Source organism: Genypterus blacodes, unplaced genomic scaffold (assembly GCF_046128005.1).
Source record: "Genypterus blacodes isolate CSIRO-AG114 ecotype Tasmania unplaced genomic scaffold, CSIRO-AGI_Gbla_v1 ptg000118l_1, whole genome shotgun sequence".
Lineage (NCBI taxonomy): Eukaryota > Metazoa > Chordata > Actinopteri > Ophidiiformes > Ophidiidae > Genypterus > Genypterus blacodes.
Window position 1 is genome coordinate 2,108,044 of NW_027466921.1, and position 14,877 is coordinate 2,122,920.

The 14,877-nt window shown below is 40.3% G+C and overlaps 4 protein-coding genes across 4 annotated transcripts; 2 read left to right on the top strand and 2 right to left on the bottom strand.

Annotated features, from left to right (window-relative positions):
* Positions 1-394: 394 nt before the first annotated feature.
* On the bottom strand, positions 395-1,784 carry LOC143009904 (olfactory receptor 51I2-like). The gene has a single exon (XM_076162005.1). The coding sequence runs from the start codon at positions 1,442-1,444 to the stop codon at positions 512-514; it is 933 nt and encodes a 310-aa protein (XP_076018120.1). The 5' UTR covers positions 1,445-1,784; the 3' UTR covers positions 395-511.
* A 1,690-nt stretch (positions 1,785-3,474) lies between these two features.
* On the bottom strand, positions 3,475-5,175 carry LOC143009900 (olfactory receptor 51I2-like). The gene has a single exon (XM_076162000.1). The coding sequence runs from the start codon at positions 4,522-4,524 to the stop codon at positions 3,592-3,594; it is 933 nt and encodes a 310-aa protein (XP_076018115.1). The 5' UTR covers positions 4,525-5,175; the 3' UTR covers positions 3,475-3,591.
* A 3,154-nt stretch (positions 5,176-8,329) lies between these two features.
* Positions 8,330-10,796, top strand: LOC143009933 (putative methyltransferase DDB_G0268948). Its single transcript, XM_076162034.1, has 6 exons — positions 8,330-8,619; positions 8,783-8,943; positions 9,222-9,435; positions 9,770-9,870; positions 10,015-10,152; positions 10,585-10,796. The coding sequence occupies exons 1-6, from the start codon at positions 8,509-8,511 to the stop codon at positions 10,673-10,675; spliced, it is 816 nt and encodes a 271-aa protein (XP_076018149.1). The 5' UTR covers positions 8,330-8,508; the 3' UTR covers positions 10,676-10,796.
* Positions 10,797-11,745: 949 nt separating this feature from the next.
* Positions 11,746-14,844, top strand: LOC143009835 (putative methyltransferase DDB_G0268948). The gene is made up of 6 exons (XM_076161929.1): positions 11,746-11,965; positions 12,298-12,458; positions 12,581-12,797; positions 12,953-13,056; positions 13,628-13,765; positions 14,033-14,844. The coding sequence occupies exons 1-6, from the start codon at positions 11,855-11,857 to the stop codon at positions 14,127-14,129; spliced, it is 828 nt and encodes a 275-aa protein (XP_076018044.1). The 5' UTR covers positions 11,746-11,854; the 3' UTR covers positions 14,130-14,844.
* The last annotated feature ends 33 nt before the right edge of the window (positions 14,845-14,877 follow it).

The window sequence follows — 14,877 nt, forward strand, 5'->3', positions numbered from 1 at the left end:
ATTAACATCTTCCATCCATTCGGTCAACAGAAAAGGAGCACAAGTAAAACAGTGTGGTTTTGTTTATTCTCACGGAGTGCAGATTGGTTGTGTTTATTTATAAACCTGTGCTAAACATTGCTACAGGCTTTTACAAACTACTGAGATTAGAAACATGGAAACACTTAGAAATATACATTCAATTTCCGTGATAGAGCACAAAAGCTTCTGTTATTGTTTAGAGGCTGAACAGTTGATATTTTATATTATTATAAATTATATATTCAAATAATCTTATAGTCACACATAAATCAGATGTTAATATGGAATAAACTTAAATCAAAACCTTTACCGAAGTGAAAGACATTTTATTTTCATTATGATTTTCACTTCATAAAATGTAAGGCAGGTTACAGTCACTACTCAGTACAATTATCAAAATGTGTAATGCATGCGAAAGTTACATCAGTGATTTAATGCAGATTTGAATTTTGTTTTCTAATAGATTCGCTTATTCTCATTCTTATTTAGGTTATTTAGTATTTGAGCATGATAACATTTTAGTTATCAGTTTCCTAATTTCTGGTAATTTCAGGCCATAGACGAGAGGATTCAGGATCGGAGGAATCACAACAAACTCAAGTGATAGAATTATAGCTAGTAATGGACTCAATTCTTCAAGATTTAAACGGCTGAGGGAAACATCGCAAAAAACAGTAATGGAATAATTGACAAATGTAATAATGTGTGGCATACAACTTTGTATGACTTTACCTTTGAACTCTGAGGAACCTTTCCTGCAAACAAGGAAGATTCGTGTATATGTATACAAGACAAAGGCCAGAGGCAGAAAGACTGTAGTTGTGGACACAAACATGCCAACAATATTATTGATCGCAGTGGCAATACATGACAATTTTACAATAGGCCAGTTTGCACAGAATACCTTTGGTATCTTATTGCTGCACAGTGGAAGTCTGGAAGACAAATACACACAGGTTCCAACGGGTAAGGCTGGATAGATCCATGCAAAGGCCACCAACACAGAGACAACCTTGGAGGTCATTTTGCTGTGGTAATGTAAAGGGTGACACACAGCAACATAACGATCATATGCCATAATGCTCAAGAGGGTGAGCTCATATGAAGCATAGGAGTAAATGACATACACCTGAAAGAAGCAATTAGGGCGAGTGATCAAATGTGTATTGTAAAGAATGTCTCTGAGGAACCTGATGAAGAAGCCTGACGGACCGTACAGAGAGTTAATGCACAGACACAAAATAAAAATATACATAGGCTCATGCAGTGATTTCTCTCGTAATATGACCACTATTATGACAAGATTAGCTGCCACAATGACAGCATACAACAGGAAACACAAGACAAATGCCGGATAACGGTAGTTGCTTATACTTATAAACATAGTGAGGTTGAAAAAAAGGGGTGAAGTATCGTTTCCCATTTATCACACAGACTGAGTTCTTTGATTACCAAATAAAATTAATTTGCTGATAAGTCGTTCTTGTCGCTCTTTCTTCCCTGTGCAGTCACTGGTGGTGAGGAGGTGACTGAGTGCAGCTCTCAGCACATAGCAATGATCCTCATGCTGTCTGTTAGTCAAGTGGCCGACAGCAACTGTGATTTCACAGCGTCGCCTCAGAGCCTCTTTAACGTGTCGGACACATCGGGTCATCACAGTGATCACACTCCCTCTTATTCATATTCATAGACAAGAACGTCATTCTCTCTCAGTAAGACAATCCTCAACTGGGATTTCAGACACAGCCTCAGTAACGTGTTTGTCATCAATACTTTTGATACTAACTTACGTACTTACTTAACACACTTACACATATGTTGTGTTATATCCTACATTTTAAGTGAAATCATTCAAATTGATTGTTTGCGTTAAACCTGTTTTGAGGTCAGGATTCGAAATCAGGTTGAAATTAAAAGCCGATGAAGAAGAGTAGATATTACACCAATAGCAATTAAGAAATTGATTATGGAAAGCTCTAAGATTACTCCTTAAGAGGCTCGTTACGAGCAAGGCAGGACATATAGGACTGAGGAATGCCAACAGTTTAGAGTTCAGCAAAAAACTGAGTGGATGGCGGTAAGAGCCAAATCAATTATGACATCATTGTTGTGACTGTTTGTCTAAATTACACCTCTATTGTAACTTGTTAGCTTGGATAACATCACTGTTATAACTGTTTATTGGACGGAATCCCTTTATTAGTAGATGACATCATTATTATAATTAGTTCACTGTTGTTAGCAACACTGCTAGCAACAAGCTGTCTCTCACCTGATGCAGTTGATTTTACATGGTAAACATTCCAATGATGTGGGAACTGAACATTTAGTTTAAAAATGAAAGCGTCTTGTTTTAGTTCTCTCAGTGAGACGCTCGGTCACATCATCGTAGCACATCACATTGATTTATTGCGATCACGCACAGGTCTAAATACCATTCACCTCTGCTATGGGAAACATCAAGCAACAAACTCACAGCAAACCGCAATTAGCTATCAACCAAAAAGAACACCTGACCCCAGTGTTTTATCTGGGATTCGGTTAATCTGCTGAGAGAGTGAACATGCTCGGACCTCGGTCAAGTCCCTTTAATTTGATTGAGACTTGCAGGTAAGACTATTTTCAGGCCTAACTAAACTCCACATGGTCATTTAATTCCGCTGAACATGTGTGTTTCTCTTGGGTTGTCAGTAGATAACTTTTAATTGTTCAGAAATGAATACAGCCAGTTTCCAGGTTACAAAGGAGTTCCGCTTTTAAGTCTGTCTTTGAATCGATGTCAGAACTGTTGCACAGTCCACATCTAAGAGAATTAGTCCAACACAACGCATGAAACAGTGTTACAGCATGTTACAGTTCCCTCTGGCCGCCAAACCGTAATTCACACAGGTCTTCAGAATTCTGTCTGTTTGTTAGTATGAACCATTGGTACGTAACTGGATTTATAATCATAGGCTTTACAGAGGTTGAAACGTACAGTAACTATCTATCTATCTACCTATCTATCTATTTGTCTGTATATATCAAATTTTTGATTTCATTAACATCTTTAAGAAACAAAAACGAAACATGACCATTCTGTCAACAGAAAAGGAGCACAAGTAAAACAGTGTGGTTTTGTTTATTCTCACATGGAGTGCAGATTGGTTGTGTTTATTTATAAACCTGTGCTAAACATTGCTACACGCTTTTACAAACTACTGAGATTAGAAACATGGAAACACTTGGAAATATAAATTCAATTCCGTGATAGAGCACAAAAGCTTCTGTTATTGTTTAGAGGCTGAACAGTTGATATTTTATATAATTATGAATTATATATTCAAATAATCTTATAGTCACACATAAATCAGATGTTAATATGGAATAAACTTAAATCAAAACCTTTACAGCAGTGAAAGACATTTTATTTTCATTATGATTTTCACTTCATAAAATGTAAGGCAGGTTACAGTCACTACTCAGTACAATTATCAAAATGTGTAATGCATGCGAAAGTTACATCAGTGATTTAATGCAGATTTGAATTTTGTTTTCTAATAGATTCGCTTATTCTCATTCTTATTTAGGTTATTTAGTATTTGAGCATGATAACATTTTAGTTATCAGTTTCCTAATTTCTGGTAATTTCAGGCCATAGACGAGAGGATTCAGGATCGGAGGAATCACAACAAACTCAAGTGATAGAATTATAGCTAGTAATGGACTCAATTCTTCAAGATTTAAACGGCTGAGGGAAACATCGCAAAAAACAGTAATGGAATAATTGACAAATGTAATAATGTGTGGCATACAACTTTGTATGACTTTACCTTTGAACTCTGAGGAACCTTTCCTGCAAACAAGGAAGATTCGTGTATATGTATACAAGACAAAGGCCAGAGGCAGAAAGACTGTAGTTGTGGACACAAACATGCCAACAATATTATTGATCACGGTGGCAATACATGACAATTTTACAATAGGCCAGTTTGCACAGAATACCTTTGGTATCTTATTGCTGCACAGTGGAAGTCTGGAAGCCATATACACACAGGTTCCAACAGATAAGGCTGGATAGATCCATGCAAAGGTCACTAACCGAGAGACAACTTTAGAGGTCATTTTGCTGTGGTAATGTAAAGGGTGACACACAGCAACATAACGATCATATGCCATAATGCTCAAGAGGGTGAGCTCATATGAAGCATAGGAGTAAATGACATACACCTGAAAGAAGCAATTAGGGCGAGTGATCAAATGTGTATTGTAAAGAATGTCTCTGAGGAACCTGATGAAGAAGCCTGACGGACCGTACAGAGAGTTAATGCACAGACACAAAATAAAAATATACATAGGCTCATGCAGTGATTTCTCTCGTAATATGACCACTATTATGACAAGATTAGCTGCCACAATGACAGCATACAACAGGAAACACAAGACAAATGCTGGATAACGGTAGTTGCTTATACTTATAAACATAGTGAGGTTGAAAAAAAGGGGTGAAGTATCGTTTCCCATTTATCACACAGACTGAGTTCTTTGATTACCAAATAAAATTAATTTGCTGATAAGTCGTTCTTGTCGCTCTTTCTTCCCTGTGCAGTCACTGGTGGTGAGGAGGTGACTGAGTGCAGCTCTCAGCACATAGCAATGATCCTCATGCTGTCTGTTAGTCAAGTGGCCGACAGCAACTGTGATTTCACAGCGTCGCCTCAGAGCCTCTTTAACGTGTCGGACACATCGGGTCATCACAGTGATCACACTCCCTCTTATTCATATTCATAGACAAGAACGTCATTCTCTCTCAGTAAGACAATCCTCAACTGGGATTTCAGACACAGCCTCAGTAACATGTTTGTCATCAATACTTTTGATACTAATTTACGTACTTAAGTAAGGTTGAAAAAAAGGGGTGAAGTATATACACACTTACACATATGTTATGTTATATCCTAAATGTTAAGTGAAATCATTCAAATTTAATGTTTGCGTTAAAACCCGTGTTGATGTCAGGATTCGAAATCAGGTTGAAATTAAAAGCCGATGAAGAAGAGTAGATATTACACCAATAGCAATTACGAAATTGATTATGGAAAGCTCTAAGATTACTCCTAAAGAGTTCAGCAAAAAACTTAGAGGATGGCGGTAAGAGCCAATTTAATTATGACATCATTGTTGTGACTCTATTAGTCTAAATTACACCACTGTTGTAGTTTGTTAGTTTGGATGACATCACTGTCATAACTGATTATTGGATGGCATCGCTTTGTTAGTTGATGACATCATTATTATAATAAGGGGGCGGCAGTAGCCCAGTCCGGAGCAAGACCGTGCTAGGAACCGGAGGTTCGAGTATCCCTGTGGACCAAGTAAGCAGACTGGTAGCTGGTGAGTTGCCAGTTTGCCTCCAGAGCACTGCCGAGATGCACATGAGCAAGGCACCGAACCCCTAACTGCTCCATGGGCGCCGTAGAATAGCTACCCTGCACCCCCTCTGTAATGCATGTGTTTGTGTGTGTGTGTGTGATATGAGGGGGTGCAAGTTACATTTCAATTGCATGGGATTTGCTGTGGATTGCATGCAACATGATGATCTATTATATTCTATTAGTTCACTGTTGTAAGCAACACTGGTAGCAACAAGCTGTCTTTCACCTAATGCAATTGATTTTACATGGTAAACATTCCAAAGATGTGGGAACTTTTAGCTTAAAAATGAAAGCGTCTTGTGTTAGTTCTCTCAGTGAGACGCTCGGTCACATCATCGTAGCATATAACATTGATTTATTACGATCAGGCACAGGTTTAAATAGCATTCTCTACCATTGAAACATCAAGCAACAAACTCTGCTGTGGGAAACATCAAGCAACAAACTCACAGCCAATTAGCTATCAACCAAAAAGAACAGTGTATTATTTGGGATTAGGTTAATCTACTGTCGAGGTCGGAACGTACAGTAAGTAAAGGATGTTTGCAAGTCAGGTGTAACTCGGGGATTGCCTGACACATTAGTGTTTTACTAACTGAAATACTCTTTGTGCGCCTGTTAACATACTGCTTTTAAGAAAATGGCAGAATTAAATTATTAGACTACTAAATTCTAAACTGCAAAAACCTATCCAAACCTTATGCTGCTCAGTTATCAGATTGTTATTCCATAACTGTTGAATAATTGTAGTAGCTAAAGCAATAATAATGTTTATACCTTTGACCTAACAACAAGGCATTAGTGTAAGCTCATGCCATGTCCTCAGCGGTATCCAGTGGACAACACTGTTTACCAGTCTGAGTATCACAGAGGGATCAGAAGAAAAACAAAGACAATTCCAGAGTGTATCAATTAGATGTGATGTAATCTTTTGCCAATCCATGAGGCTATTTTAGACATCAGGTCATACACAGTCGCCTTTGACTGATGTAAGGATATCATAATGACTGTCAGCAGTCCCTCTACCCTCCTCAAATACCACCATGATATCCCTGTTGGACATCTTCACTCTGTTATTGTTTGCACTGTGTACAACAAACAAGAAATATTAAAACATTTAGAACATTGAAAAGAATATGTGCTTAATGCAGTATATCAACTGAGATTAACTATAATAATGTATTTAAGTTCCCCTGCAGTTTAATGAGGGCTCCTGGGATGTGACATTGTATGTTTTATTTTCAAAACAATATGTATGTGGAATAATTGAGTGGAAAATGGTCAACAGGTCATTATCCCTGCCCTCCCTTGAGAGCAATTAAACATGCATCTCTATACCAGAGGGCCAACCTGGGCCGCCACGGCAAAACAAAGATGACTTGCAGTTAAGCAAGAGGTCATGACAACAAATAACAATGTTAGACACAAATGAAAATGTAACCAAAAACAGTTTTGGTCAGAGACTTTGCAAAGGCGAGTTTGTCAGTTCCAGTTTGTTTGCTAACTACTTGCCGTTACATCCTTTTCACACAGGCAGCTCAAATATTTCCGACTCGGCGCCCATGTTAACGGGTTACATTCATACTGCATACTGATGTGCCTCAGCAAAGATAGATTGCGTGAGCTGAAGAAATTTGATTTGGGCTAAAAAAAAAATGGGTCTGGGTCCGATATTAAGGATTTGTTGATGTAATGATAACAGTTCTAAAAGCATACAGAAACTGAATGAGCATTTTCAATATGTATACTATGGGTACAACTGTCTGTGGGCTAGAAAACACAGTTAGAGCGCCTGAAAGAAACAGCATGAACAGAGGACTAATGCAGAATGCCTGCTGCTGGTTCCCACAACTCACACTGTGGAAACTGTCAAAATCACCAAATACACAATACTGCCAAAAAGTTTGAACAGTATTTGCAAATCTACCAGACCAGGGGTGAAACAAACATGGTTCTGTGGCTGCAAGAACACATCCACTGGCTTATTTCTTGTTATTGACTACAGAAAAAGCCACGTCACTCTCGTGTACCCTGGTATAAAATGCAATGCAGACCTCAAGTGTACACAGATGCTTGTCTAGCTGCAAAATCTCAGTCAGTTTGCAATGTACAGTATCTGCAGCTAGTAGCTGAACTGTGCTGCTGGACACAGGTAGAGAGACATAGAAAGACGGAAAGAGCCATAAGCTATACATACAGTATATGAGCATACAGAGAACTGAGAAACAGGTCCATGCATATGGTCTTCCATTTTATGTCATAGACGGACATAGATACTATAGCAGTAGACATGAGACAGCAGCTAGCTAGGAAAGTGGTGATGAATTCAGAGAGGATGTCACAATGTCAATGGTAAATGACCAAATTCTTGTCATCCACTGTGAAATAATGAAACGGATTCACAAGGTTAGCTACATAATTAGTAGTGGTAGGATCTGACTCAGACAGTGTTTGTATCCCTTTTTGGTGCCAAGCTAGCATGGCAGCAAAGCCACAACCGTGTCCCAACAACTGAAGAGATGCACCCCAAGTTATGACGTTTAGCTATGATTCAGCTACATGCTTTCTATGGTAATGGCAACTAAACTCCATTATCCACAATGCAGTATTCAGGATTCCTTAGTAGTTCAGGCAACCAAGGCCCTTCAAGGATTGTCCAGGCACCGAAACTCACGCTGGGCATTGTAAGAGTGTTGCTTTTGTATTTGTATGCTATTCTTGTGAGAGTATACCATTCAAACTTCAAGGGTGCAATTGAGGACAGCATAACTTATTTGTGAAACTGACTGGAGTCTGTTTTTCATGTTGAAGACTATTTTACAACATCAAAACTCGATTCCAGTAGATGATTAACAGTTTAGAGTGGCTGATCACTGACTTGTGTAACTTCTTGTCAGATGAATGACTCAACCTGTTCAGCCAGTGCGGGTATGAAGTGGCAAGAGCGTAGAACCTGAAAGAGAATTAGAGGAAGTCAACAAATGGAATAAGAGACAAAATAAGCAGGACAAAAGACACTTTTCGCAGCTGAAGTCAAGGCGGTGGGAAAAGAAGGCATTTTAAAGACAACACCATGACACACCGCTTGTTTGATGGGAGAGAACATGCCTCTGTTTACCAGAAGTATCGCTTTACACCTCCGGATGAACTGAAGGAGATGATTCTTCAGTACCTGGATGAGAAGGTGCAATACAGAACATATAAGTAACTCTCTAAATACACACACACACACACACACACACACACACACACACGTTTTATGATAAGAGACAGCTAAATTACAGTTTGATTAGGGTATTGTGTAGTATTGTGTCATGTTTTCATTCAATATCATGACAACTGCTCAGAAGGGGAAACCGCACACTCTGGCAGTGGATCTGGGGTGTGGCACGGGTCAGAACTCACGGCTCCTGGCGCCGTACTTCCAGGAAGTAGTAGGTGTTGACATCAGCGAATGTCAGTTGAAGGAGGCGATGGCTGTGCCGGGGCACCAAAACGTGTCGTACAGGTAGGAGCAAGACCAACGACCAGTATGTGTTCATCAGGTACTGCAATGTTTTCAGTCCAATACAGGCTCCCCATGTTTTCTATCCCTATGATACTAAACATATGCTGTACAAATTAAAAATTAAATTGTGAAGTTCATAATGTAAGAATATAAAAGAATGGTATAGCACCCATGTCTGTGTGGGTTTTTCTCTGGGTGTTCTGGGTGTTCTGGGTGCAAAGACATGCATGGTTAGGGTGTCTGGGGTTACAGGAGTGATGTGTTTGCCTCTCCTACAGGAAGGGGACAGCAGAGCAGCAGCCATTTCCAGATAATTCTGTGGACTTGCTGACGGCAGCATCAGCCGCCCATTGGTTTGACCAGCAAACGTTTTTAGCCGAGGCGAATCGTATTTTGAAGGCCCGTGGCTGTATGGCTCTGCTGGGCCCCACTGATAAAACCACCCTGCACTATCAGGCCTGTGGGGACAGACTCACTGGCATCTATGAGGAGGTGAGAGCGATAGTGCCCCCTGGTGGTACCACAGATGACTGAAGGTTTCTGCAGAGAATTAAAAGAAAATTGAAATCTATACAAATGCAGTCAAATGCAGTGGCAAATAAAATGAATTGAAAGTTGCTCTCTTTTGATATCATTATCATTTTATTTCATTATGTTTCATTATGTCTATTGTTGTAGTGTCTGTTTTTCACATTTGTTTGGTATTTGTTGCTCCCTGGGTTTCTTATCTTCTGTTTATATGGTATTGAGAAAATAACTAATGTTAAAATGAATGATGTTCTGTATGTACTGTATGTATGCCATTTGTATGTGTGTTCACTTAAAGGTGGAGCAGGTCCTGTTGCCGTACACCAGCAGTCAGGTAGCTGTGGGTTACAGTGGGCTGGCGGGGCTTTACTCTGCAATCCCATTCCCAGACAAAGAGAGGTAACTACAACACAACACTACACTAAACTAACTAAATAAAGAAACTAAACACAGACCATCTGCCAACTTCTCTTCCACACAGATGATGATACTGCTTGCCATCAGTGTCATCAGTATACTTAATGATATATGATACATCAACAGGATTGATAGTGTTCAGCAGAGCTTGTCTGTCTCACTGAGGGATGTGGTGGGCTTCATTGAGTCCTGGTCCATGTTCCAAACCTACAAGGCAGAACATCCCCATACTGCTGAAGACCTGCTGCTCAACACTCAGAAGAGGTCTCTCTCTTTCCCCCTCTCCCTCTCTCTCTCACACACACACACACAACATGTTTACATATGACCACCAAGCAACCAAAAATGCTGGAAAACACAAATAACACAAACAAGATTCAACAAGCTTCCCCACAGACGTCCATGGTGCTGAAACAACAGCAAAACGATCACATGCATCTCAGCCAATCATTTTGTTGCCTTGTTGCCAGCACATCAACACACACCTGACGTACATTAATTAAACATTGTTGTTCCTATAGATCTATAGACATATGAACAGAACTAAATACAAATATACTAAGCCCCTTAAAAGCCTTTGTAGTGCCAGACTTGGCTAATAATGCCAAATCAAAATCCATCCAATTATTATTATCATTATTTTTTATCATTATCTAGGAGTTGATTTAACTGATTAATTACTCTTCTGCTTCCTAGGCTTCTGAAGGAGATGGGAGTCACATCTCCTGACACTGAAATCGAGATGAAACTGCACTATTACTGCATACTGGCATCAAAACCTGCATGATGGTGATGGACACTGGACACTGACATGAAGTCCATATAGATGTGTGTTTATTCCACTACGGGAGGTTGCACATGAATTCCTGTTGTCATCTCTCTTTTTTCTCAATAAAAATGTTGATTAACCTGCAAATTCAGTCATTTCAACATAACAATGCATAACAATGAAGTAATCAATGATTATGGTAGTTGGTGATAAAGTTTAGTGATGACCTAACATGACATACAGACTCATCAAATGATTCCCTAGGCCAAACTGCCGACTGACATACAGTATGTTCAACCACCGACCACCATCACCAGTTTGGTTTCTACCTTCCTCGCCACCAAAAACACCAGCAGGATCAGTCGAGGTGATACGGATTCACAAATACCTAAATCAAAGAGACTGTTTACATTCATTTATTCACTTATGTTGGAATGAATAAGTTAAAGTGCATCTAAGTCTCTAAGTCTCCATGGTAGAACTGTCTTCACCACATGTCACAGCTCGTGCATGAACCATCTGATTAGATTCATGTGGCTGGTGGCATAAACTTTAAAAGTCAAGATTATGCATGAAGACATCACATGTGCTATGTTCTTGGCTTGATTCTATGTGCTAGAATTTGACCGCAACATAGTTTATGGTCGCCTTAGATTGTAAATATAGGCCTACTGAGATGTAACCTTCCTTGGAAGACAGCAGCAGTTTCACAGAGCTGCAGTGCAAATATTAATTCACTACTAACCTGTAGCAAACTCTCTGACCCTTCCGCATGATCTCCAATGAGATATCTGATTGGTTCCCACAGACATGTGACCATCGAACGACCCGCATGCTGACCCTTCCTCACACAGACCTATGCCCTAGATTTCCACTTATTATAAGTTGTGTTCAACGAGATTACCATAATTTGTCCTGGAGGTAGAGAGGTACGGATGTTGTAGCAAGTTGTTAAACATTAGTTTGTGCGACATGAGTTACATTTTGGGGCTGTACCTTTAAAGGCCCCTGTTTGTTAATCAGGCCACATGCCTCATTCACGCCTCACCCCACTGTTTCTTTTGTGTGTGTGTGAATGCTTGTCTAAACATGTCTGTGTAGCTCCTCTTATGCAGATTGAGATAGAGACCTGTTTCTTTCGCTGTTTTCTGTAAAAACAAATTTCAAGGAGAGAGTATCAACATCACTCAGCTATCCATGGCTCACCGTTTGTTTGAAGGCAAAGAGCATGCGGCATCTTACTGGAAGTACAGAATCTCTCCGTCACATCATTTGATAGAAAAGGTGCTGGACTTTCTGGAAAAACACGTAAGTGCAGGGTGAATGTGATACAGCAACAGAACAGCTGGAAATATATCAATAATCATTCACTTTGGATTGCATTACAGTTGTTAACAAATAAAATGGGTTTTACTATTTTTGTTTTTCGTTTTTTCGAAAATAGTCCAGCTTGTTCCATGGTTACACTTCTGTTATATACTATTTTCATGCTCGCAGTGTAAACGTTTCAATTTCAGTCCAGCACAGGTGAGGTAGAAAGCTTGGAGGTGAGGGGGTTCAGAGTTTGTGTATTCATATGATCAAATGTCATACGATCAAATGTCATCTGACCTGTCCTTTATTTTCTAATACCCCTTTAGAGAGGTCGGCCCTTTAACCTGGCAGCGGATGTGGGCTGTGGCTCGGGACAGGGCACGTTGCTGCTGGCCAAGCATTTTGTTTCTGTGGTCGGGACAGACGTGAGCCCAGCCCAGGTAGAGGTGGCTCTGACGCATGGCAAAGCTCCAAACATCACATATAAGTAAGTATGGACAAACGGAAATGCACGATTAAACTTAGGCATCCGTCATTTGTATGTGTTTATACTCTCCGTACAACTATAAGTGGGGGAATAAACTGTGAAAACAACACATCACTTTGCAGGCAGTGCGCGGCCGAGCAGCTGCCGCTCGCGGACGGCTCGGTGGACCTGCTGACGGCCATGTCTGCCTTCCACTGGTTTGACCGGCCACGCTTTCTCCAGGAGGCCCACAGAGTCCTGAAGCCCCGCGGCTGCTTGGCTCTGCTCAACTACACTGTAGACATGGAGATCAGCTACGCCGACTGCTGCTCACACACACTCAATGAAGTGTGCAAAGAGGTGCCTCCAGAACGTTCACCACCATAATTCTGAATGTGCAGGAAGACCAATGAAGCCTTGATGCTTTGATTTCTATCTTGAGGAGACAGTTGACCCCCTCTATGCACGACACACACCTTCAGGCAATTAACGTCTCATTTCACGTTTCTCATCAGTTCTACGCAGCCCTGCAGCCTTACCGCAGTCCCCACATTGGCCGCAGCTCTATTGAGCTCTACCAGGAGGCCTACAGGTCCATCCCTTACCCTGACAAGGAGTGGTGAGTGGCGTCTTTGTGTTTGGTCCATAATATTCCAAACGCAGATTCATTTTGACAGATACCTTAAGATTCTCATCAGCTCATTCATCATTCACTCAAAAACTGAGAGAGAACAAATGGCTCCATCTATTGGTGTTTTTGTAGAATAATTGGCATTTGGCATTTGTTCAACATTCCTGAAAGCTACATTACGATAATTAAAATGCTGCAAATCTTGTCTGGAATTCCAAGATCTGGACTTCACAGAGTCCTTTCCTTAGCTTGACTGCACTCATGATCATGATCAGAAAATGATGTGTCAATTTCAATCTACTTTTACCTCACATTGCCTAATTTTACCTCAGGGTTGACCTCACGAATAAAGTTTAACAACTACAACAACAATAATAATAGTACAACCTTCTTTCTTTCTCTCTATCTCTCTATCTCTCTATCGCTCCCTCTTTGAAAACATGACACAATACTACACAATACCCTAATCAAACTGTAATTTAACTGTCTATTATCATAAAACATGTGTGTGTGTGTGTGTGTGTGTGTGTGTGTGTGTGTGTGTGTGTGTGTTTTACAGGCACGAGTGTCTGTGGGTGACAAAGCCAATGCCTCTCTCCAGTTACATGGGGCTGATTGAGTCTTTCTCCAGCTATCAGACCATGCTGAGGGACGATGCACAGAAGGCCACCAAGCTCTCTGAGGACATCAGTCAGAGGTAAACCATAAACCATGCGTAGTCACAGACATATGCACAGTTCACCATCATTCATATTCCAAAGTTTGACCAGTTTGTCATCATGCAGCCCCTCACCATGGTAGTTGGAGGCTTACTTGCACTCGACCAAAACAAACTATGTGAACACATGATGAAAACAAATCCAGATGATTATTTTGGAGCTGTGGTGTTTATACCAAACAATGATAATGTGTGGTCCCACTCCAGCCTACAGTATGACCTGATAATGACCCACTCTGCCTCCAGGTTGTTATCCGTAATGGGGGTGACCTCTACTGACACAGAAGTAGAAGTGTCAGTTAAGTACTTCTGCCTGCTGGCCTGCAAACCAGAAGAGGAATAAGTCCACAAAGACACAACACTAGTTAAGGACACAGAATCTTGTTCCGCTGATGCCTATTTTTACTGCACTCCACTGGGAAATAACACAGAATGAGTTATATCACTAACAGTTCAGCATTGTATCTATCTAATCTAATGATAAATCTACTGTGTGAAAGTTTAGGACTAGGATAAATCATTGTGTTTGTTATTTACTAAATCTACCTGAGTTTTGTGGCTGTTTATGAGTTAAAACCCTTTAAATTCAACGTTTCACAGCTAGAAATTATACAACTGGTTTGGAGAAACTATTCTACATAAACACCAATAGATGGAGCCATTTGTTCTTTCATTTTCTCTCAATGATCTGCAAATAACACAGGATAGACCCAACCTTTATCTGACAGAGGCGGGACAGTTTATGATCATATCCATAACAGAGATTATTCAGCTTTCTTTGCTCAAACTATATTCTTATTATACTTAATAATGCCATTTCTATGATTCTCCCTGGTTCAATCTTCCTCACTCAACTTGGGTCTCTGCTCATAAATGTATTCCTAATAAAAGTTGGGAACCTCAAATGTCTGTGCTACTGTTTGATGGGTTTAAACTGCCTCCTTCCTCACCCAAACCACCTCTCCAAACCATATCTCTCTCTCTCTCTCTCTCTCTCTCTCTCTCTCTCTCTCTCTCTCTCTCGCTCTCTCTCTCTCTCTCTCGCTCTCTCTCTCTCTCTCTCTCTCTCTCTCTCTCTCTCTCTCTCCTGT

Coding starts and splice junctions, on each gene's coding strand:
- LOC143009904 (XM_076162005.1), bottom strand. CDS start 1,444: ATGGGAAACGATACTTCACCCCTTTTTTTCAACCTCACTATGTTTATA.
- LOC143009900 (XM_076162000.1), bottom strand. CDS start 4,524: ATGGGAAACGATACTTCACCCCTTTTTTTCAACCTCACTATGTTTATA.
- LOC143009933 (XM_076162034.1), top strand. CDS start 8,509: ATGACACACCGCTTGTTTGATGGGAGAGAACATGCCTCTGTTTACCAG. Junction 9,871..10,014: donor CCATTCCCAGACAAAGAGAG/GTAACTACAACA, acceptor ATACATCAACAG/GATTGATAGTGTTCAGCAGA. Junction 10,153..10,584: donor CTGCTCAACACTCAGAAGAG/GTCTCTCTCTTT, acceptor TCTGCTTCCTAG/GCTTCTGAAGGAGATGGGAG.
- LOC143009835 (XM_076161929.1), top strand. CDS start 11,855: ATGGCTCACCGTTTGTTTGAAGGCAAAGAGCATGCGGCATCTTACTGG. Junction 12,798..12,952: donor TCAATGAAGTGTGCAAAGAG/GTGCCTCCAGAA, acceptor GTTTCTCATCAG/TTCTACGCAGCCCTGCAGCC. Junction 13,057..13,627: donor CCTTACCCTGACAAGGAGTG/GTGAGTGGCGTC, acceptor TGTGTTTTACAG/GCACGAGTGTCTGTGGGTGA.